Source organism: Ostrinia furnacalis, unplaced genomic scaffold (genome assembly GCF_004193835.3).
Source record: "Ostrinia furnacalis isolate ACB-3 unplaced genomic scaffold, ASM419383v2 OfSCF0197, whole genome shotgun sequence".
Lineage (NCBI taxonomy): Eukaryota > Metazoa > Arthropoda > Insecta > Lepidoptera > Crambidae > Ostrinia > Ostrinia furnacalis.
In genome coordinates, this window is record NW_021130436.1 from 328,371 (window position 1) to 352,398 (window position 24,028).

Consider the following 24,028-nt stretch of genomic DNA (forward strand, 5'->3'; position numbering starts at 1 on the left):
AATGTCCAATTCCCAAAATGTCCAACGGTTTCAAAATGTCCAATTCCCGGAATGTCCAATTCCCAAAATGTCCAATTCCCGAAATGTCCAATTCCCGAAATGTCCAATTCCTGAAATGTCCAGTTCCCGAAACGTCCAATTCCCAAAATGTCCAATCTACTATTATGATGGGTTTGTTAAATAAGTCCTCATAGCCTGTCTTAAAAATGAATAATTAATATATTTATGTACGAATGCGTTTAGTTTTTGCAAAATCGGCATATAAACATAGAACATTTGTATTATTTGCAAATTAAGTGTCAAGACAATTTCTTTGGAAAATTACAATAACATAAAGTATAAAACAAATAAAGAACTAGGGAATGAAATCAAGGCTCTATAAAAACGGGATAATACCGTTAAACTAAGTCTGAGTTGCACCAACTTAAAAGAACCGTTCGTTCGTTCGTTTTAGCCAAATGACGTCCACTGCTGGACAAAGGCTTCCTCCAAGGTTTTCCATAATGAGCGGTCCTGCGCTGCCCGCATCCAGGCTCTTCACGCGACCTTTACCAGATCGTCAGTCCACCTAGTAGGAGGCTTTCTAAAAGAACTGTACCTAAGTTTAAAGATAACCGGTGTTTTTTGTATAGAGTTTGACAGATTTTTGACGCTTGTCAAATTAAAGTGAGATGGTGCAACTTTGCCTAAGAATTGAACCTGTGACTAAATGTTTGACGTGATTCATCGCGTCACTACGTCATCGGGAAATTTTAATTACCTTGTGATCCCTCCAATCACTGACATAAGACCTAAGTGGCATGCGATAAGAGTGACATGCCACGTGAGAAGAGGCGACATGGTTCAAAAGGTTAAATCGTGGAGTATCATATCTACACTAATATTATAAAGAGGAAAACTTTGTTTGTTTGTTTGGTTGTAATGAATAGGCTCAAAAACTACTGGACCGATTTTAAAAATTCTTTCACCATTCGAAAGCTACATTACTCACGAGTTTTTGAAATGTCGACTATGTAGGGATGGTACGGTCACCTGCGTTTGGTTCCCCGGTGTATGTTACTGCCCTGCCTCAAAGTGAAAATGAAGCAACAAAGTATTGACAACTCTTTTTCTTTTTCACTGGTTAGGTTTTTATTGGCGGTCAATCTGTAGATCCTGGCTACACAGGAGTTGCAGCGGTGGGAATGAGAGGTGGGAATGAGAGGTGGGAATAGTCCCGTAACTCTTTCTGTTTAAAAACCTTTTAGTTTAAAAGTAGGTTTCAACTCCTTTAGTATTGACACAGATAATATAATACTAGTGTATTGAGAAGGTCAAGGGCCAATAGTCATCTAGGTATGTCTATCATGGATTAATAATGTAGTAAGTACATGTTTTTCAGTACAATAATTCTTATTTATTGAAACACATATTTTAGCAACCACTCTATTTGATAGCGGAACAAAGCAAATGATAAATTAATCGCTATCTGATAATCAATTTTATTAACTACAAAACCATACGTAAGAATGATAAACAAAATATTCAATAAAAAAACTGCCTGTATGTATCATATTTGTTAAGCGTTAAACCGAATTAGATAAGATTTGATTGTTGCGGTACAACAAGAAAGATTTTCACTACATTTGTTTACATTAATTATTGGATTTGTTTATTTAATTAGAACATAACACTGTACATAAGGCAGACTTAATGCCAGTCGGCATTCTCCTCCAGTCAACCTTAGGGCCAAACTGAGAATATCGTAGATCGTACCTACTTAATTTCTTCTGCACAGTTTTGAGCATAAATACCTATAAGATAGGTATAATGAGATTAAGATAAATAATTTATGAGAAACATATTAAATAACAAAAAACATACTATCATACTGAACTTTTCTTTTTTTAGAACACCCTTTTGAAATCGATAAATAATTTGTAAAACTGTCAATTATGCAAAGCTTATTCAAATATCTAAAAGTGGCGATTTATAAAACGGCCCCCATGGAAACATGATTAGTTTACCTCAGTAAAAACATGGAACGAACAAATTCGGTCATTTCACGAACTGCCTAATCCACCCTTGACCCGCCACACCAGATAATTAAATTCGTCGATATTACACCACGCGCGCGTCAGTCGATCCTCAACCATGGAGTACCTAATGCTGTTCCTGCCGTTCTTGATGCTATGCATCCTCTACACTGTCACCTGCACCATTCTGCACTGCTGCGAGATGTTCAGTGAGTTTATTTATTTATTTACTGTACGGCTAGCACAAAAAACTTTCGAGTTCGAATCGTTTGCGTATTCGAATCGCCATCAAAAGATTCAGTACGAAAACTACAACAGCGGCCTTGTGAACGTGTTGTAAAGTGAACTTAGTATGAGAAATGATGGCACGAAACTTATTTTGAGAATCAATATTGTCACGTTATCTTTTAATTCGAAGCTTGAGTATCGAATCTTGTCGAATATGCAAACGATTCGATGACGAAAGTTGTTCATGCTAGAGGTAAAAGTTTTAAGTAAATAAGACGTCCATCAGCTGCAACAGTGACTGAGTTTCTTGCGCTGCTTCTCAGCACAGGCCCACATATTGTCCCGAAGCAGTGGTAGGGTTAATACCGGGACGTGTAAAAGTTCTTTTCAAAAGCCTATTTGCAAAAATAAATGAGTTTTTTATGCACTACTTCTTAAATATTACTTACAGAAACCCTTTACATTTTTTCCAAATCATGTTGAGAAATACTATCAACAAACTTTGAGTCCATAGGAAAGGACATAGGATAGTTTTTATCCCGGTATTTTAAATAGGGACGCGCGCGATAAAGTTTTTCCGTGACAGACAAAATTCCACGCGGGCGGAAAGCTAGTATGGAATAAGTAGGTCTCTTTATAACTAAATTCAGTTCAGTTACAGACAGACTCCATTCAAAGATTTACAGGATAAGCCATGGAAAACCTCATATCGAAGGTTTTCTGACGGTGTCGCGATGGTACAAATACCATTATGTAAACTTGATTCGCTTCTGTTTACTTCCGCGTCACGCTGAGTCATAAGATAGTCAAGCCAACCCTTATCCAAAATACCTAAATAAATTCAACGCACAGGTTTCGCCCCGTGTTAGGAATAGCTCGGCTTTCATATCATATCTATATGATTCTGAATCATCTGTCTGGTTTATTCTATGTCTCGGTGACGTATTAATATTTAAGCAGTTAGACCTAAAGGATATGCTTTATCGAGTAATATAGGACTAGAATAGGTATTATTTCATTTCTTGGGCTAAGTAGCCCTTACCTTCCCCCGGTTTGTTAATAATCTACCGTGCACGTGCAGAACGCACATCCATTTTTTCTATTTGTATTTTACTCTTTTGTATTTTCTTGCATCTTTTTTCTTTGATTATATTATATTTTGGACATGTATAAAACCGCTGTGTTTTATTGCTAAAAAGTAAATAAATAATCTCCATAACAATGGAAGGCGCTGGATGCAGGCCGCTACCAACCGTGCTATGTGGAAGTCATTGGGGAAGGCCTATGTTTAGCAGTGGACGTCCTAAAATGATGATGATAATAACAGTAACAGAGCCCTCCGAAACCTCAGGGAGGGCCTGCGTGAGGCACACCTATATGTTCTCTTGATAAAGTGTTTTGATATTTTGACCATCTGAAAATTACCTCTTTTAAAAATTTACCATTTGTTTAAGTATAGGCTCAATTTAAGTATACTTTTTACCCGACTACGGCAAAGCCAAAGGAGGGTTATGATTTTGACAGGCTATGTATGTATGTATGTATGTATGTTCATGTGTTCCCCCGTAACTTCTAAACTACTTATCAGAATTCGACAAATGACATATCATTAGAAGCGTCTCAATTGTCCGCTGGTTATAGGCTATATGGGGTTTCACAAAATCTAATGTGGCGCCCTCTAGTGGACAAAACATACAGAGTTAAAAAATAAAGTTAAGATAAATATGCCGTGTTTGGTATCATTTGAAAGCGCTTAACTTGTACATTTTGANATAAAACAAGTGAAACGACGAACTACAGGAACAATGGAGTCATTTACTACATGTAAGTATTGCAAATCCATTGGTATTTTGCTTATAAATAAAAAAACTAAACATTTTTACGAACGAATTCAGTGCCGTAACAGTTACTGCGATATCGAAATCAGTGGTGATAAAAATTCTAAACACGCTTGTACATTGACGATTTAGTTAGCAACCACTTTATGTCATGCTCAACTACTGCGCAATGTATTTAATTTCTTCCGATATCCACTATTCGTGTGATTACACATGTGTATTTACACAGTACGGCCGCATGTGCCGGTCGTAACATAGTGCCGTGCTCGTGTTCTAATGCGGTTTCCTATTATCGATAGATAGAAGTAAATTATAATTTTCTATTTTGTAATTTTAATTAAAAAAATGATGTGTTACTTGCGATTATAAGATTTTACATTTGATTATAAGATTTTATATTTGTACGCAGATCGCCATAATTAAAAAATAAATGCGTGATAGTAGTAAATAATAACGTATAATAATAAAAAGGTTTTCAATAATACATAAGCATTTTGTGAAACCAGTTTCGAGCCTTGCCCCTAGCGATTTAAAGTATCGATATCTTGTCGACTCTATTTTATCTTTGTTCTCTCACTAGCGTTTTCTAAGTGTGCGTCACGTCACGCGGCCATTAATTGGCCAGAAGTTTTAAGCCGGTTGCACATGTTGTCGTAGACTCTCAGTCGCTTTGTTTTTACACAGTTGAATGTGTGTGCTTTGGTGGGGGAAATGTGGGGACACTGGTTCTCGTTGTAGTTACGCGCGACTTCATATCTATTCTCTTTCTATGATCTGAGCTACTTACTAATTTTAGAAAATTTCAAACACTAACCGCCTCGGTGTAGCTAGAGTCTAGTGGTAAAACCACCTGCTTCAGACGCAGAGGTCCCGGATTCCATTCTCAGTGGGAGCAGATTTTTCTGTTCGGTTTGGTTGGTGGTAGGGCTTGTTCTAAGTCCACCTGGCTAGCTACCACCATCTTATCTAAGTCAGTCGCCATAACAACAATGTTAACAGCATTGTTGTGTTCCAGCAGTTACAATTAAGATACTGGCTATCTTACATCTAACTGCTGGAACACAACAATGCTGGTAACTGCTGTTCTTCTGTGGTTGAGGATTCCGGGTGAAACTCGCTTCCACCCTCGGCCTGATCGTCACTTACCATCAGGTGAGATACATGCCAAGAGCGTCCTCGTTGTGGATTAAAAAAAAACAAAATATGATCATAGGTACCTACCACTGGTTTTAATAAAAAACCACTTAGGCCCGATTTGACAAAACTTTTATCCGAGAATAACTCCTGGTATAACTGGCACATTGACAGTTTCAATATGGGAAATGTCAAAATGTCGAATAACTGACGATTTCTTCTGAGATTAATATTTACTCTTGTTTGGTCGAATCCACCCTTAGATACTTAGCTAATACCTAGTTCAGGCTGACGTAGTTATGTAAACTCTAGCAAAAGTTTATCATCATCATCATCATCTCAGCCATATAGGACGTCCACTGTTGAACATAGGCCTCCCCCAATGCTTTCCATGTTACCCGGTTGGTAGCGACCTGCGTCCAGCGCTTTCCTGCTACCTTTATGATGTCGTCGGTCCACCTTGTGGGCAAAAGTTCTTAGAACGCTCTTATTTTCATGAATATACTAGTTATTTATATTGTAACGGCTGATCTACACTTCATTCACTTTCAGCAATTATGCCTAATTGGATTTTGACGATGAATATATTGAAACCGTTAATAAGGGTAAGGTTTCCCGACACTACTTAGCTAAATTATTTTTCATTTAAGGAGGCTTAGGTAACTTGATACTAACTACTTTTTATTTCTTATTTACCTATAATATTACGATTTTTAAATTTAAAAAGATACATTGCCTCAAATGGGCTAACAACCTTTCGCTTTTAGCCATACCTACTTATTACGGTTATTTGTTCATATTTCCATAACAAAAAAAACATATCAGCAAAATATTGCTCCTAACAATATTTTAATTTTTTGGGATGTTTTCTGCAATTTCTTAATTATTATAGATATTATTAACCAATGAAATCAATAAAAATTAATTCTTATTTAAAGAAAGATTTCGTAAGACAGCGCCATCTAGCAACGAGCAGTAAAAAAACTGATAAGCGCCATCTATGATAAACGCAATGTCTTTAAAAGCAGTGTGTTTTTATCATTCTACTACCAGACGACAGATGTCACTAAACGTCCAATCAATAATATAAATCTTTTGGTTCTTACCAATCACATCAAAAGTCCACTGACTTGACTTGTTTGGTTCCACAAATAGCCTATAAAGTCACCTTATTTTTTGTGTTTTTATTTGAAAAACTTACCTGCTGGTATATTTTAAGGCACAAAAAATAAAAAAAATATTAAGTCCGTTCAACCGACTACGCACATGTGTAGGAGTAAGTACCTACATTGTTATATTTTTATTTTAGTTTGAGTTGACAAGAGATAGATTCTGGAAAAAATGTATTAGACCTATGTATTTTTTGTTGGATTTTTCTTGAGAATTGCATGTTTTTGGTTTGATTTATTAAAAAAAAGTGGAACTACTAACACATTTTAATGAACTTGTTCATTAGATTTGTCTCATATTCAGGGAATGTATATACCATGAGTAGAGTCACAGATAATATAATACGTAGAGTCTTAGTTTAAAAGGAAAGGATGCCAACGATTTAAATGTCATCCTGTATATTATGTAATTAGTTACGTTTGTCGCATCGTGACTACTTAGTAATGGATGTTACATTATTCCAAATAGGTATACATATTGAAAGTAACTGAAAAATCTATCTCTAGGAGTCTAAAAACGACTCTATTCCTCTTAGTAATCTTTTCAATTGACAATTACTATAACTTAAAAATTGTTATCAAGCTTATTTTTCAGATAAAAGTTATCTTCAAAAATGCCTAAGTAATTAAAGTTTCTCAATTAATGAGATGTGTTTGAATCAAGTCTTGATTGAGTGTCTCAAATATTTGCCACTCTATTATATCAAAAATATCAAGTGTTATTTCTGACTGAACATTTTTAATAGATTTTTTTTAATGATGTAGAGATGTGAATTCAAAATAATCATCATGCAATAAACAATTATTATGCCACTTGAAAATGAAGCATCACAATTACATTTACATTTGAAGTGTTTATTGTTCAAAAGGATCAATAATTTCCTTCCTTCAGATTTGAATTGATAAACAATGTTAAGATTTTAATCGCAAATTATTCCGCTTTATCATGAAAGTTTTTCAGTCTTTCCTCTTGGCAGATTCTTTATAATGACTAGTGGCCGCCCGCGACTTCGTACGCGTGGATCCCGTTTTACCCCCTTCATCTATCTTACGCGGCTTAGATTTTTTCATACATATGTTTTTTCCCGCTAACTCCTGTTCCCGTGGGAATTTTGCAATATCCTGTTGTAACTAAGTTTTAAGTTTACTAAGGTACCTGCATGCCAAATTTCAAGCGTCTAACTTAAGCGGTTTAGATTTTTCATACAAAAGGATTTCCCGCTAATTCCCGTTCCCGTGGGAATTCCTAAGTATACTATAACCTGACCAGGAGTATGAAAAATAATTGTACCAAGTTTCGTTAAAATCCGTCGAGTAGTTTTTGTTTCTATAATAAGTAATAAGGAACATACAGACAGACAGACAAAATTTTTACTGATTGCATTTTTGGCATCAGTATCGATCACTAATCACCCCCTGATAGTTATTTTGAAAATATATTACATGTACAGAATTGACCTCTCTACAGATTTATTATAAGTATACATAGATGATTTTTTCTTCTTAATAATACCGATGTGATCACAATCTAGTTGCAGTGCGCACACGCACGCAACGTAGCGTGCTATCAGATACGCGACGAACAAATACATGTGTAATTATTAACACATACCCAGTGCTTGGGAAACTACCGCCTAAGAAACTCGTGACTAGAGCTCGACTATTTTCTATAACTTATTTTTTAAATTAAAACTTGTACTTTCATTCCTGAAATTTCAATGATTTGGTTGATAAATTAAGTTAAAAAAATACTTTCAAAACCGTGGTAAATTGTGAAAGACTATAAAAAAGTGGATTATTATTTTTTCTTTTAAAATTATTTTGAAAAATGATTAGGTACCATAATTTATTTCTAAATTAAAAATAGTGGCGCTGATTCGCTATAGACTTAATAAGTGAAAGAAACTTTATTATAATCAAAATGGAAAGTGAAAATTCGGACTTGAGACATGATACGACGACTAGCGCGATGGGAGTTAGCAAAATTCTAGGACTCATACCAATGTTTTTACTATTCGTTGTTATCATATTGAGAGTCTCATGGGTGATATACAAATCTACTATGGGTAAGTGAAATTAACTATATTTTATTCTATGTCTATGTAGAGATTTTTCATAAAATTGACATAATTACAAAAATAAATATGTGCAGTCAAAAACACATTCTGTATTTACTATATTATTATAATGTATATTTTTACATTTTTTTCAAAACTGTACCTTTCACAACTACATACTTACCTATTAAACTACGTCAAGTTTAGCATCATGTATTGTGCCGGTCATTAATTGTACAGATGACTGCATGTCAAGGTAAACATTGAAAACATATGCAGTGGAAATTGAAGATGCTTTTTAACAAAAATGTGTAACTGGACTATGAGTATTCCCACCTCTCGTTCCCACCGCTGCAACTCCTGTGTAACCAGGATCTACAGCTTGACCGTCAACAAAAACCCAACCAGTCAAGTTTAACTTTGTCCCAGGGGAAAGTTAAACTGTCATTGAACCCGCAACGAAATTAACCAGAAGAACATAGGAGGAGTTCGAAGTTAAGGTTCGACTTCCCTCTAGTAAAGTCAAAAATGTATAGCCTGATATTCTTTCAACTGTACAAGTACCTAGCGACCATAATAACAAGTCGGAGCCTCTTAATTAAGCAAACTTTGCAAAAAATGTTTTATAGTACGATCTAAAAATAAGTTCAATTAAGCAAGGTGGCGAAACAAGTTCCGAAATAACATCATTACGTTAGAATCATTCTTGGCGTAAGTAGAATTAGGTTTATGTCTAACAGAATTATTTAAATTACTTAAGAATCATTTTGGCGTAATCAGAAGTAGGTTTATGGGTTATAGAATTTTCGAAATTACGTTTTAGTTCACGCGGATTTTACGCGACAATTTCATCTAGACACAAGATATTATTATATCGTTATAAAATTATTAATGAAAATGTGTCAACATTTAAACGATGTGTATAATCCCATTTATTTATCTCACAACATTGAACGTCAATGCGCCTAATATTATTCTAGTTTTGATAGCCGCATGCTTGATAAATTCATATTTTAATTAAAACTAAATTAAGGTGTTTATAAACAATAAACTTTTGGAGATCAGACGGATCCTGTCGTATAAAATTATCCCGTTTAAGGTACTAATCAATTAACTAGACTAGATACGTAATCGTATAGGTATTTTTTATCCACAACGAGGAAGCTTATGGCCTGTATCTCACCTGATGGTATGTGATGATCAGGCCGAAGGTGGAATCGAGCTTCACCCGGAATCCTCAACCACGGAGGAACTGGCTAACTTACCTCTAACTGCCGGAACACAGCAATGCTGTTAATATTTTTGCTATGGCGACAGACTTAAGTAAGATGGTGGTAGCTAACCAGGCGGACTTAGAACAAGCCCTACCATCAACCAAGGTATACGGAAATAGATATTGGCAACACAGCTTTTTGTCTTAAAACTCGTCTTTTGAAAAATCATGATACCTAGCTTTTTTTAAGTTTTCATGAGTGTCATTGTCAAAATTTATGATCCACCCACAGAAGTCAGAAATAGCTTAGACGGACTTAACGTGTCCTCTAAGCACAGAATATTATTATTTTGCGGATAGTGAGATTGATAACTGAACCATTAAATACAATATGATTTTCACCCACAAGGTGGACCGAGGACCTCATAAAGGTAGCGGGAAGGCGCTGTATGCAGGCCGCCACCAACCGACCATGATTGTGGTAATCATTGCAGTGGATGTCCTATGGCTGAAATGATGATGATGATGATTTTTTATCCCCAACGGGGAAGATCTTGGAGATTATTTTGATGATGATGAATATGATTTTACACTAAATCATTCCATTTTAAAATTAAATCTAGAAATGTTAAATTTAGGTATGACGTGATAGTGATACCTAAGTTAGCCCCTATAACCAGTTGGCCAAGATAATAATATGTAGTTCGAAAAGAAATAAAGGAGAATGTAAATCAGGCAGTTTCCCATTACCATTGAAATGTCATTTTAAAGAATAAAATAATGGTGCAGTGACAAGTTTTGCAACTGCTCATTTACTGCTAAATGACTCCTTAATAGATCTGCTCTATGTATTGTCTTAAAGGCTATAATTACCTGTGGAATAATAAAAAAATATCTACTTACATCTACGAATTTTCTGAAATTACGAACAGAATTTACTTTACTTGTTAGAATTATTTATTTATTTAAAACTTATATGCACACAAATCACAGTACATAAAGCGAATTCCATTTGGCATTCTCCTCCAGTCAACCTTAGGGCCAAACTGAGAATGAAGTAGGCGGTACAAAATTAGAGATATAAATCACTATCACTACATACGAGTAGTATAAAACAAAGTCGCTTTGCGCTGTCTGTCCGTATGTAGATATGCTTAGATATTTAAAACTACGCAATTTATTTTGATGCGGTTTCTTTTTATAGAAAGAGTGATTCAAGAGGAAGGTTTATATGTATACTTAGCACTCGTGCGAAGTCGGGGCAGGTCGCTAGTTATTATAAAAAATAAGAATAATTTTATTTTTTTCTTGGTGTTTAAGCATGAAAGTGATTGAACTTATTTTAGTAAACAATGAGATTATCTTATTTGCTGCTAAAACGATAAATGGAGCTAATAAAGTGCGTCTTAATCTCGTAAGATAACTATCTAGCGTAATGACCCCTATTAAGGTTACTGGAACTTCGATAAATATTTAGACAATAACGAATCTACGATCTAAATAGATAAAAATCTAGGCGTCTGAAAAGCCTATAAACCTTTTTTATGGATGAATGTATTTGCTCTTGTTATCAAATTCATATACAGTTACTCACAGACATAACAAATTAAAACTCTACATCCCTACTAATACTTATATTATTATAAATCCGAAAATAAAGTCTGTCTGTAACGATTTCACGTCTAAACCACTGAACCGATTTTGATGTTTTTTTATAGAGAGAGTTTGAGTTCCGGGAAACAATATAGGGTAGTTTTTATCCCGTTTTTTGAACAGGGTCGCGCGCGATAAAGTTTTTCTGTGACACAAAATTTTACGCGGGCGAAGCTGTGGCAAAAGCTCGTTGATTAATTTAAAAAATGAGAGAACTAACAAATCATTTAGTTTTGCAAATAGGCTTTTAAAAAGCATTTTTATACGTCCCATTATTAACCCTACCATTGCTTCGGGACATTAAAATGGCCGGTGCTGAGAAGAAGCAGCGCAAGAAACTCAGTCACTATTGTCATTAATTTAAGAAAATAAAATGAGAGCCTTGAATTGCAGCTTCCTAGTGACGTAGGAGCCGCACTACAAAAGATAAATTGCAACAACTTTCGAAATCCGATATTGTCTTGTTCTTCTCGATAGTGATCATGATGTTAATCTTTTAAGATCGATAAACTATTTCTGGCATCGCAAAAAACGCATCTGCGTCATTTTTAACCAAAATGATTATCGTATACGCGTCGAACGTCATCAGTATATGACGTTGAAAATCACTGTCAGCGGTAGGCACCTTTATGCGTTGTTTAAATCTAAATATGGACTTAATCTATTGAGATTATCAAGAGCACTGATACTAGGTACTAAAAAGTATTCCCAACTATTTTTTTCTGCGATTAATCTAAAAAAATACTAAGAAATATCATCATTATCATCATTAACAGCCCTTTATAGTTCACTGCTGGACTAAATAATATAAAGCCTTTAATAATTTAGTTTAATTTGATTTCAAAATAATAATAATTTAACAAATAAATATTTAACAGCCCGGAAAGATAAAAAACACTGCCTTGCTCTCGAAGTGACCAATTAGCTCCGATAGTAAATGAAAACTTGCACTTCAACAAAAAAATTCAATCTGACCTTCCATTTTTTTTTTACTTTATTTTTGTCACATAAATTCCTAATTTATAAATAAACCTCGAACTATTTTCGATCTGGCGTTTCCCAAAATAGTCCTTTATCGATCGATAAGGGAAATCACATGATCGTTTGAAGTGGTCACATGAAAACAATTTATCTGTAATAAGTTTAGTATCGGTCGCGGCGTCTTTGAACGTCGAACGTAGCTCTTAAGCCTGTCACCTTTAAAAACCTATCTGTTTAGATTTAAATACCTATTTGTTCGTGTTACATGATGTGAATTAGTCAGTCTGTTTTCAACTATCACGCCGAATAAGACGAAAAACAAAGTAACGACATCCGTTTTATTGTTGTCGATCTATTATGATAGTAGGTACATCGTATAGAGCTAGTACCGTCGGCCATTACCGTTGTTTCGGCAAAATTTACTTAGCTGATTTTCCATATATCATTATAAATTATAAATATGTATTCATAATACATATTTATCTGTTAGATGAGAGTTGTCATAAAAATAAACATTTAAAAATGTTAAAGTAAGGTATTGACCCATAAGCAGTAATTAGCATTTTATCACTAATTTTATTTTAATGAATAACTTCGGCTATTTTAGTCTTATTATTTATTTATTATGGTAATTATTTATTTAATTAAAGTCTCTCGCATACTCGAAGCACTCAAGGTTTGTCAAATTCCGGCCAACGGGCCAAGGTTGGGTGGCTTTCCATTAGAATAATCACGAGGTGTCATTACGAGGCATACAAGCATCACATCAATCAAGCATACTTACCATGAATAATGAAAAAAGTCAAAGGCTTAAGCTCGGTGGATAATAATGTGGTCAAAATTATAATGTTATGCTTTTGGTAGGAAAGAAAAGAGTTGAGAGACTATAAAAAGCACAATAAAGATAGAAATCCAAATAAGCTATTCAAAAAGAGAGGCAGAGACTAGCTCTGACTATTTTTTTAAATGTACTTCCCTCTGTGGTTAATTACCATTTATCTACATAAAAGATAAAAAATACGTACATTATCTTACTTTAATATCAATTTTGTATTTAAGAAGTGCTTACGTAACTATTATGAACTAGCGGCCGCCCGCAACTTCGTACGCGTGGATCCCGTTTTACCCCCTTCATCTATCATACGCGGTTTAGATTTTTCATACAAATTTTTACCCGCTAACTCCCGTTCCCGTGGGAATTTTTCAATATCCTGTTGTAACTAAACTTAACTTTCAAGCGTCTAACTTAAGCGGTTTAGATTTTTCATACAAAAGGATTTTCCCGCTAATTCCCGTTCCCGTGGGAATTTCGGGAATTCCTTTCTTACTGCACCTCTACGGTACCTAAACTACGTCCCTTCCAAATTTCAAGTGCCTACGTTTAGCGTGGTTTAGCCGTTTAGGCTGTGCGTTGATATGTCAGTCAGTCAGTTTCTCCTTTTATACATAAAAAATATTTTGATTATCACGTAATAATTATTACGTTTGTTTTTACTCGTAAATACGAGAATAAGTAGTTAAGACTGTAACTTATAAACGTATGTACATATTATAATATTTACATTTCATCGGTTTTCCCGCTTAATGCTCTAATAAGTAAGGAAACAAACAAGAATAAATAAATATTTAGATACTTATAATAAGTAAGTACATATCCATACTGTGAAATAGGCGGTTAGCCGCTAGCTTTTACTCGCCAAAGATAACGTACCTACTAATATTATAAAAGAGAAAGTTTGTGAACATGAGCATGGACAAGTGGATGTCTGGATGGATATACGAGTATGCATAGATGGCTGGATGAATATTTGTTACTTTGTGACGCAATAACTACATTACCTCTAGCAAGAAACACTTTTGTCTTCGAATCGTTTGCATATTTGACCGCATTCAATACTCAGCCTTCGAATTAAACGATAACGATTCGAAGTCGAAAGTTTTTCGTGCTAGAGGTACAGTACCTCTGATTTAGAGGTACAATACCTCTGATTTAGAGGTACAGTACCTCTGATTTAAAGGTACAGTACTGAATGAATTTTGATGCCGATGAAACCGCAGGTAAAGCTATTAAATTAGTACTAAGGCCTTAGTATTAATTTAATAGCTATTTATTTTACAAAAAACTCAACCAGGCGTACACATACATTTTCATTAAGTACTTGTAATAAAGACAATAATGCGTTGTATTTCGATACCATTTACACCGAAACTCACTCACGCTTATCAATATTTATGAACATTGCAGTTAAACGTTATCTAAAAATCTACCATTATAATCTTTCACTTTTATGATTGTCACTGGTCACTATTATGCCAATATTGTCCATCACCAATATTAAGACGGTCTCGTCAACGTAACCTCCATTAAAAAAAACCTATTTTTATCATTAATAATGGACATGGATAGCAGGGAAGATACTTCTCGTATAAATCTCAGAATCGCTTGGTTCTTTGTGATCTTACCGCTAGTTGTCGTGCTTTTTCTTATCTTTTGCCTTATTTGGAGCTGCTACAAATCTAACAAACAGATGTAAGTAATATAAAATATATTTGATATAGTTACCTTAGACCTTACCTATGAGTTCCGTTTTCGGTATGCATTTTTAAACTCTAAAATATTGTCATTACATAAACGTTCATTAAAATAATGGTAAATTGGTAAAATATTGCATATTTAAATAATAATACAAACTTAATTATAAATAGCAATAACAATTGAGTTATTCTCCTAATCTTATCCTAGAAATTATATTAAGGTGACAATAATATTTTTAAAACGCACTCCCATTTATCTTAACCGACTCGCGTCTGTCTGCTCTTAGATTTTTTTATCTGTATAAATGTAAACAAAAAGTCCATCACGTAATTTTTTGTTCGTCATAATACATTTAATCGGTTTATTTGCTAATACTTTTTAAGATTCTTATCAAGCATTCCAAACAGTTTAAATAAACTTTGTAATCTAATGACGAAATGAAGTATTATGAGTCTTCTTCGTGTCATAGTTGGCCTTGTATATGTTACAGTCAAAACTCATTATAGGTGAAAACCACTTTTAACTGCAAAAATCGGTCAAAAGTGGTTTTGACTGATGCCCTTGGTCAATATCACTTTGGTAAATTGGTAAAATTTTAAATCAAAAACAAAAATATTTATTCAGTTTAGACCACAAGTGGCACTAATGAACGTCAAAATATAGTAAATAATAAAAAACGAAAAGGTAGCATTTATGGGGCACTTTACATGTCTCCTTATCTTTTGGGCCCTACCAGCAGGCGAAAGCACTTTTGACTGATTTTTACAGTCTAAAGTGGTTTTGACTAACGCCCTAGGTCAAAACAACTTTTGACTGGAATAATCAGATATGATAGAATGGAATAATAACCAAGGCCTTGGTCAATATCACTTTTGACTGATTATTCCAGTCAAAAGTTGCCCTTGCAAGGGCATCAGTCAAAACCACTTTTGACTGATTTTTGCAGTCAAAAAGGGCAAAGTGGTTTTTTGACTGATTATGAGTTTTGACTGTAACATATATAAGTTTAGTTACAAATTATACAATGGAGTGTAAATGACGTAACCTTTGTGTTGTATTATTTATTTGTGCTTAATGGTGATTGGCTGTAATAATAATTAACAATGAAAGACTCAGAATAATAATATGTTATGTAGCAATTGACAGGTAAGAAAGTAATCAATAACATAAAATAAAATATTCAGTTTACTGATTACTGGATTTGAATGTCACTATTTGCAATTTTAATTTTTGTTCTTTTTCTTTTAACTCTTTCTTTTTTACGAGAGTATTACTTCATTGTGAAATAAAAATCTTAATAAATTTACTCCTCCTGACTTTTACATATTAATTGATTGGCTCTATATTCTTCATACAATTTGAAGCAATGGGTTAGGACAAATTTTCTCTATAATAAATTGTGGTATACTGATTATTTAATTTTGTGATATAAGTTTTAGCTGTAGGCTATGCTTTATATTGTTGTTTAGAACAGTCGCATTTTATCTCAAAGTGAGTCTTAAGATCACGGAGCCGTTATCACTGATGTTTTCGCCGCAGTGTAAACTTCATTTTATGCACACTAATTACGTAGATAACACATAATTTCACAGTGTCACTCACAAAAGTGGCTCGTGTGGTTGTTTTCTCGTAAAATATTAATTAAAAACAGTTAAAATGCCGGTAGAGTTAATAGAGTTGCTGTGTATCATCCTCGTGCCGATCGTCACGTATCTCATGTATTTGTTGGTGTTTATGCTTTTTTACTGGATAAAGATCTTGAAATCAAGTGAGTTTCCGTTCATTTTTATTGTTTTATAGATTCGAGTAACTCTCAATGACAAGTTTGACGCAATTTTATTGTTTGTGTAGTCATTTGTAGACTTTCGTCATTGTAAATTAAGGTTGATTCCCACGGAGACATCCTGTTTTTTGCAGGATCCCTTTTAATAACGTGTAGTTAGGTGTTTTAATATTAATGTTCATAGGCGATCATCCGTAGTTGCAGTGTCTTACAAAAAACCGATCCATTCGATTTTGTAACACCTAAGGTGTGTTCACAGTCACAAGACAGTCCATTGCCGTGGGAACGAGCTCTTATACCTCTACAGTTTTTACTTATATAGGTAATACATTTATTGAAAAACTTCACATATTGAAGACATTAATTTTGATTAGGTTTATCTGAGTTAATAATATGTTATTTTTAAACTATGTAGTTCAAAAATAAATCTACGGAGCAGTTCTAGTACATTATTTTAATTTAATCAACCTATTGATGAATCCTACTAATCCATTGGTATTTCTAGTGATAAATATTATTATTATTAGATCTTTATTTTCTATTACAGATTTTGATTGCACTAATTGATAAACATTAATCAAGAATCGCGCAATCATTTATCTACAAATCTTTATCACTCTATCTATAATCATGCTCACCCCACACGATCACTATATGAATGAATACACCGTGTCGTGTTTAAAGCTAACAATGAAATAGCGTGTCGTGCCAATCAGACCACGTTTGTACCCACGCGGGTAGTAGGTAGATAACTAGACAAAGTTACAAAATAATGCAACAGGTAGAGGTGACATAGCCCAACAGCGGCAGTGACGGACTACCGAATTAAGGGTCGGCAGTTCGAACACCATCGTTAGCTGGACTATGTGATGTAATGTACTCCTAGTACTTGTACAAGCATCAGGAGGGTTAATTAAAAAAAACTCATTTATTTATGCAAGAACGCTTTTAAAAAGCACTTTTGCACGTCCCAGTTTTAACTTTACCACTACTTCAGGACAATAAATGTGCCAGTGCTGAGAAGAAGCAGCGCAAGAAACTCAGTCACTATTGTCAGCCTCTTTTTCAAGGGTTTTTTTTTATTGAAACAGCGTGTCGTGCCAATCAGACCACGTTTGAGAACACGCGGAGCTCAAAGTGCTTAGGCAAAGTTACAAACGTGAGAGCAGAGGTGACAAATAGCCCAAGGGCCACCCTTGGGCTATTTGTCACCTCTGACGTGTGACGGATTACCGATTTAATTCGGTAGTTTCAACACAGTCATCGGCTGGACTACTGTGGTGAACTCTCTCTTAATTGATACAAATTATTATTATTCTTTTTAAAAAGTTGATATTCCAAAATCTTAGGTCTTCGCTTCACTCAGGTCTTTATTGGTTACTTGGCTCCGTGAAGCGATTTATTAAAACTGTGTCTAAAGAAGCTGAGCAGGACTTGTTGCTGGTGTCAATGCCATTTAGGCGCGTTTGTACAAAGGCATGCGAAATCCGGCGTGCAATGTGTCACGTAGGTACTCGACGCCAAAATGTCAATGCATCGAAAGTACCTGATGTCGCTTATAATGACTCAAAATGCTGTGTGCTTAACGAAGTTATGTTTAGTTCTCGTAGCCTTGTCCGCGTCCGCATCAATTTTGGATGGTTTAGGAACGTCTCTATCGCGCGTCTTGTGATCAAAAACACTGTTGTCAAATTACTATTTAAAAAAAGATACTAATGCATAATTTCTAATACTTCTAGATTCATAATGGCATGTATTTAAATGATCTTTTTAAAATAGCAAAAACTTCAAATAAAAAAATCTAAATGGTCATCTATTTTAATGATTGATCCTCTTTCTTTGAGACATAAAATAAATGAAATCGATCGATATATTAACTTCTTTTGAACTACGCAAAAAAAAAATTGAGATGTAAAAATTATATCTGATCGTTACTTGTTGGTCCTCAAAAATAAAATAAATGAGCNGATAACATACTAATATTATAAAAGAGAAAGTTTGTGAACATGAACATAGAAAAGTGGATGTCTGGATGGATATACGAGTATGCATCTAATGGCTGGATGAATATTTGTTACTTTGTGACGCAATAACTACAGTACCTCTAGCAAGAAATCGAATCGTTTGAATATTCGACCGCATTCGATACTCAGCTTTCGAATTAAACGATAACGATTCGAAGTCGAAAGTGTTTCGTGCTAGAGGTACCTACAGTACCTCTTATTTAGAGGTACAATACCTCTGATTTAGAGGTACAGTACCTCTGATTTAAAGATACGAGGACTGAACGAATTTGATGCCGATGAAACCGCAGTTAAAGCTATTAAATTAATACTAAGGCCTTAATATTAATTTAATAGCTACCTATTTATCTATATATATGTATAAAAGAAAGTCGTGTAAGTTACTCCACTTATAACTCAAGAACGGCTGAACCGATTTAGCTGAAAATTGTCAGGGAGGTAGTTTAGAGCCAGGAGAAGGACATAGGATACTTTTTATCCCGTTCGAAATTTAAAAAAAAAGTCTGGTTATTTATTGCCATTAAGGCGGAACAAAGTTCGCCGGGTCAGCTAGTTTCACATAAAACTCAACCAGGCGTACACATACATTTTCATTAAGTACTTGTAATAAAGACAATAAAGCGTTGTATTTCGATACCATTTACACTGAAACTCGCTCACGCTTATCAATATTTATGAACATTGCAGTTAAACGTTATCTAAAAATCTACCATTATAATCTTTCACTTTTATGATTATCACTGGTCACTATTATGCCAATATTGTCCATCACCAATATTGAGACGGTCTCGTCAACGTAACCTCCATTAAAAAAACCTATTTTTATCATTAATAATGGACATGGATAGCAGGGAAGATACTCCTCGTATAAATCTCAGAATCGCTTGGTTTTTTGTGATCTTACCGCTAATTGTCGTGCTTTTTCTTATCTTTTGCCTTATTTGGAGCTGCTACAAATCTAACAAACAGATGTAAGTAACATAAAATACATTTGATATACCTTAGGCCTTACCTTAACCCACTTATTATGGAATTCACTTTTTCTATCACTTACCTTAAATCAGTCATGATAAATTTATCTCAAAACAATCGCTCCAAAACTTTATAGTTATTTACGTCAGTGTACTTATAAGACTTGGACAGTACTGCGACACACCTCATCTTTCAAATGTTGCACATAAAAATTGTCTACACTACCCACATTAGTAAAAATATTTATGTAAAAACTAGCGTTCTTTTAAAAGAACGCTAGTAACAAGTGGGTTAACCAATTATATGAGTTCCGTTTTCGGTATGCATTGAAGAAACAATTTTTAAACTCTAAAATATTTTCATTACATAAACGTTCATTAAAATAATGGTAAGTTGGTAAAATATTGCATATTTAAATAATAATACAAACTTAATTATAAATAGCAATAACAATTGAGTTATTAAAATTATTTTCAGTTTGACTCATCTCCTAGAAATTATATTAAGGTGACAATAATATTTTTAAAACGCACTCCCATTTATCTTAACCGACTCGCGTCTGTCTGCTCTTAGATTTTTTTATCTTTATTAATTAATAATTAATTTTTTGTTCGTCATAATACATTTAATCAGTTTATTTGCTAATACTTTTTAAGATTCTTATCAAGCATTCCAAACAGTTTAAATAAACTTTGTAATCTAATGACGAAATGAAGCATTATGAGACTTCTTCGTGTCATAGTTGGCCTTGTATATGTTACAGTCAAAACTCATTATAGGTGAAAACCACTTTTAACTGCAAAAGTCAGTCAAAAGTGGTTTTGACTGATGCCCTTGGTCAATATCACTTTGGTAAATTGGTAAAATTTTAAATCAAAATCAAAAATATTTATTCAGTTTAGACCACAAGTGGCACTTATGAACGTCAAAATATAGTAAATAATAAAAAAGAAAAGGTAGCCTTTATGAGGCACTTTACATGTCTCCTTATCTTTTGGGCCCTACAAGCAGGCGAAAGCACTTTTGACTGATTTTTTGCAGTATAAAATGGTTTTGACTAACGCCCTAGGTCAAAACAACTTTTGACTGGAATAATCAGATATGATAGAATGGAATAATAACCAAGGCCTTTGTCAATATCACTTTTGACTGATTATTCGAGTCAAAAGTTGCCCTTGCAAGGGCATCAGTCAAAACCACTTTTGACTGATTTTTGCAGTCAAAAAGGGCAAAGTGGTTTTTTGACTGATTATGAGTTTTGACTGCAACATATTATATTATAAGTTTAGTTACAAATTATACAATGGAGTGTAAATGACGTAACCTTTGTGTTGTATTATTTATTTGTGCTTAATGGTGATTGGCTGTAATAATAATTAACAATGAAAGACTCAGAATAATAATATGTTATGTAACAATTGACAGGTAAGAAAGTAATCAATAACATAAAATAAAATATTCAGTTTACTGATTACTGGATTTGAATGTCACTATTTGCAATTTTAATTTTTGTTCTTTTTCTTTTAACTCTTTCTTTTTTACGAGAGTATTACTTCATTGTGAAATAAAAATCTTAATAAATTTACTCCTCCTGACTTTTACATATTAATTGATTGGCTCTATATTCTTCATACAATTTGAAGCAATGGGTTAGGACAAATTTTCTCTATAATAAATTGTGGTATACTGATTATTTAATTTTGTGATATAAGTTTTAGCTATAGGCTTTAGTATTGTTGTTTAGAACAGTCGCCTTTTATCTAAAAGTGAGTCTTAAGATCACGGAGCCGTTATCACTGTTTTCACCGCAGTGTAAACTTCATTTTATGCACACTAATTACGTAGATAACACATAATTTCACAGTGTCACTCACAAAAGTGGTTCGTGTGGTTGTTTTCTCGTAAAATATTAATTAAAAACAGTTAAAATGCCTGTAGAGTTAATAGAGTTGCTGTGTATCATCCTCGTGCCGATCGTGACGTATCTCATGTATTTGTTGGTGTTTATGCTTTTTTACTGGATAAAGATCTTGAAATCAAGTGAGTTTCCGTTCATTTTTATTGTTTTATAGATTCGAGTAACTCTCAATGACAAGTTTGACGCAATTTTATTGTTTGTGTACTCATTTGTAGACTTTCGTCATTGCAAATTAAATTTGGCTCCCACGGAGACATCCTGTTTTTTGCAGGATCCCTTTTAATAACGTGTAGTTAGGTGTTTTAATATTAATGTTCATAGACGATCATCCATAGTTGCAGTGTCTTACAAAAACCGATCCATTCGATTTTGTAACACCTAAGGTGTGTTCACAGTCACAAGACAGTCCATTGCCGTGAGAACGAGCCCTTATAGCTCTACAGTTTTTACTTAGATATAGGTAGGTAATACATTTATTGAAAAACTTCACATATTGAAGACATTAATTTTGATTAGGTTTATCTGTGTTAATAATAATATGTTATTTTTAAACTATGTAGTTCAAAAATAAATTCTACGGAGCAGTTCTAGTACATTTTAATTTAATCAACCTATTGATGAATCCTACCATTGGATTTTTCTAGTGATAAATATTATTATTATTAGATCTTTATTTTCTATTACAGATTTTGATTGCAGTAATTGATAAATATTAATCAAGAATCGCGCAATCATTTATCTACAAATCTTTACAACTATATTATCATGCTCACCCCACACGATCACTGTATGAATGAATACACCGTGTCGTGTTTAAAGCTAACAATGATATAGCGTGTCGTGCCAATCAGACCACGTTTGTACCCACGCGGGTAGTAGGTAGATACCTAGACAAAGTTACAAAATAATGCAACAGGTAGAGGTGACATAGCCCAACAGCGGCAGTGACGGACTACCGAATTAAGGGTCGGCAGTTCGAACACCATCGTTAGCTGGACTATGTGAAGTAATGTACTCCTAGTACTTGTACAAGCATCAGGAGGGTTAATTAAAAAAAACTCATTTATTTATGCAAGAACGCTTTTAAAAAGCACTTTTGCACGTCCCAGTTTTAACTTTACCACTACTTCAGGACAATAAATGTGCCAGTGCTGAGAAGAAGCAGCGCAAGAAACTCAGTCACTATTGTCAGCCTCTTTTTCAAGGGTTTTTTTTTATTGAAACAGCGTGTCGTGCCAATCAGACCACGTTTGAGAACACGCGGAGCTCAAAGTGCTTAGGCAAAGTTACAAACGTGAGAGCAGAGGTAACAAATAGCCCAAGTTTCAACACAGTCATCGGCTGGACGACTGTCTTAATTGATACAAATTATTATTATTCTTTTTAAAAAGTTGATATTCCAAAATCTTAGGTCTCCGCTTCACTCAGGTCTTTATTGGTTACTTGGCTCCGTGAAGCGATTTATTAAAACTGTGTCTAGAAAAGCTGAGCAGGACTTGTTGCTGGTGTCAATGCCATTTAGGCGCGTTTGTACAAAGGCATGCGAAATCCGGCGTGCAATGTGTCACGTAGGTACTCGACGCCAAAATGTCAATGCATCGAAAGTACCTGATGTCGCTTATAATGACTCAAAATTCGTGTGCTTAACGAAGTTATGTTTAGTTCTACTCATAGCCTTGTCCGCGTCCGCTTCAATTTTGGATGGTTTAGGAACGTCTCTATCGCGCGTCTTGTGATCAAAAACACTGTTGTCAAATTACCAGTGGCGGATTTACCAATAGGCCAAGTAGGCCAGTGCCTAGGGCGGCAGATTTAGAGGGGCGGCAAATTTAGCAAATTTTTTTTTTACAAAAAAAATTAATAATTATACGAATACACAATCCATATAAATAAACGATTAATAAATGTAATACAGTGTGACTCACGTTAAAGTGTACATATGAAAATAGACCTATTTTTATCGACAAAAAAGAGGTAAAAATTTTTTTTATATCTTTTTTAAATTTTTTATAGATTTTTTTTTCTTCCAATTACTTATTGTAAGTAAAACGTAATTACTTTTAAACTAAGCGGTATATCCTGATAAAATAAAAACAGTAATAATGCTAAATAACAGGCGATACTAAAAAAATACTTAAAATCAAAAAATGCCAACTAATAATAAAAAATTATACTTTTCGTGTTTTTTTGGTTATTTGATATATTTCTCCAAAAAATGTCCCTATAACAGGTGGTTTTTATTACTTTGTATTATTCTCTATCGTATTACCTTTGCAAAACCAAAAATCGCATGTCTCTATCCCTATCACAACATTTGCTATGATCGTTTGAACTAAGCCTCTCCGAGCGCGCCATTCAACGCTTCGTTAACAACGAAACTGAAAGTGGCTCTAGATTTGTAATTTTGATAAAGACAAGTTAGATTTCAAATAAAAACAAAAGATTTCGAAGTAAAATACGCGTTTTAGTTAAAATTAAAATTGTCTCTACCTGTAGCGGAGAATAAT

At 34.0% G+C, this 24,028-nt stretch overlaps 1 protein-coding gene across 1 annotated transcript in view; it reads left to right on the top strand.

Annotated features, from left to right (window-relative positions):
- The first annotated feature begins 2,098 nt into the window (after window positions 1-2,098).
- Window positions 2,099-24,028, top strand: part of LOC114355405 (uncharacterized) — a 57,758-nt gene continuing 35,828 nt past the window's right edge. The window contains exon 1 of the mRNA XM_028308241.1: window positions 2,099-2,224. Within this exon, the coding sequence (XP_028164042.1) occupies window positions 2,134-2,224 (91 nt within the window). The 5' untranslated portion in view covers window positions 2,099-2,133. The remainder of the gene's footprint in view (window positions 2,225-24,028) is intronic.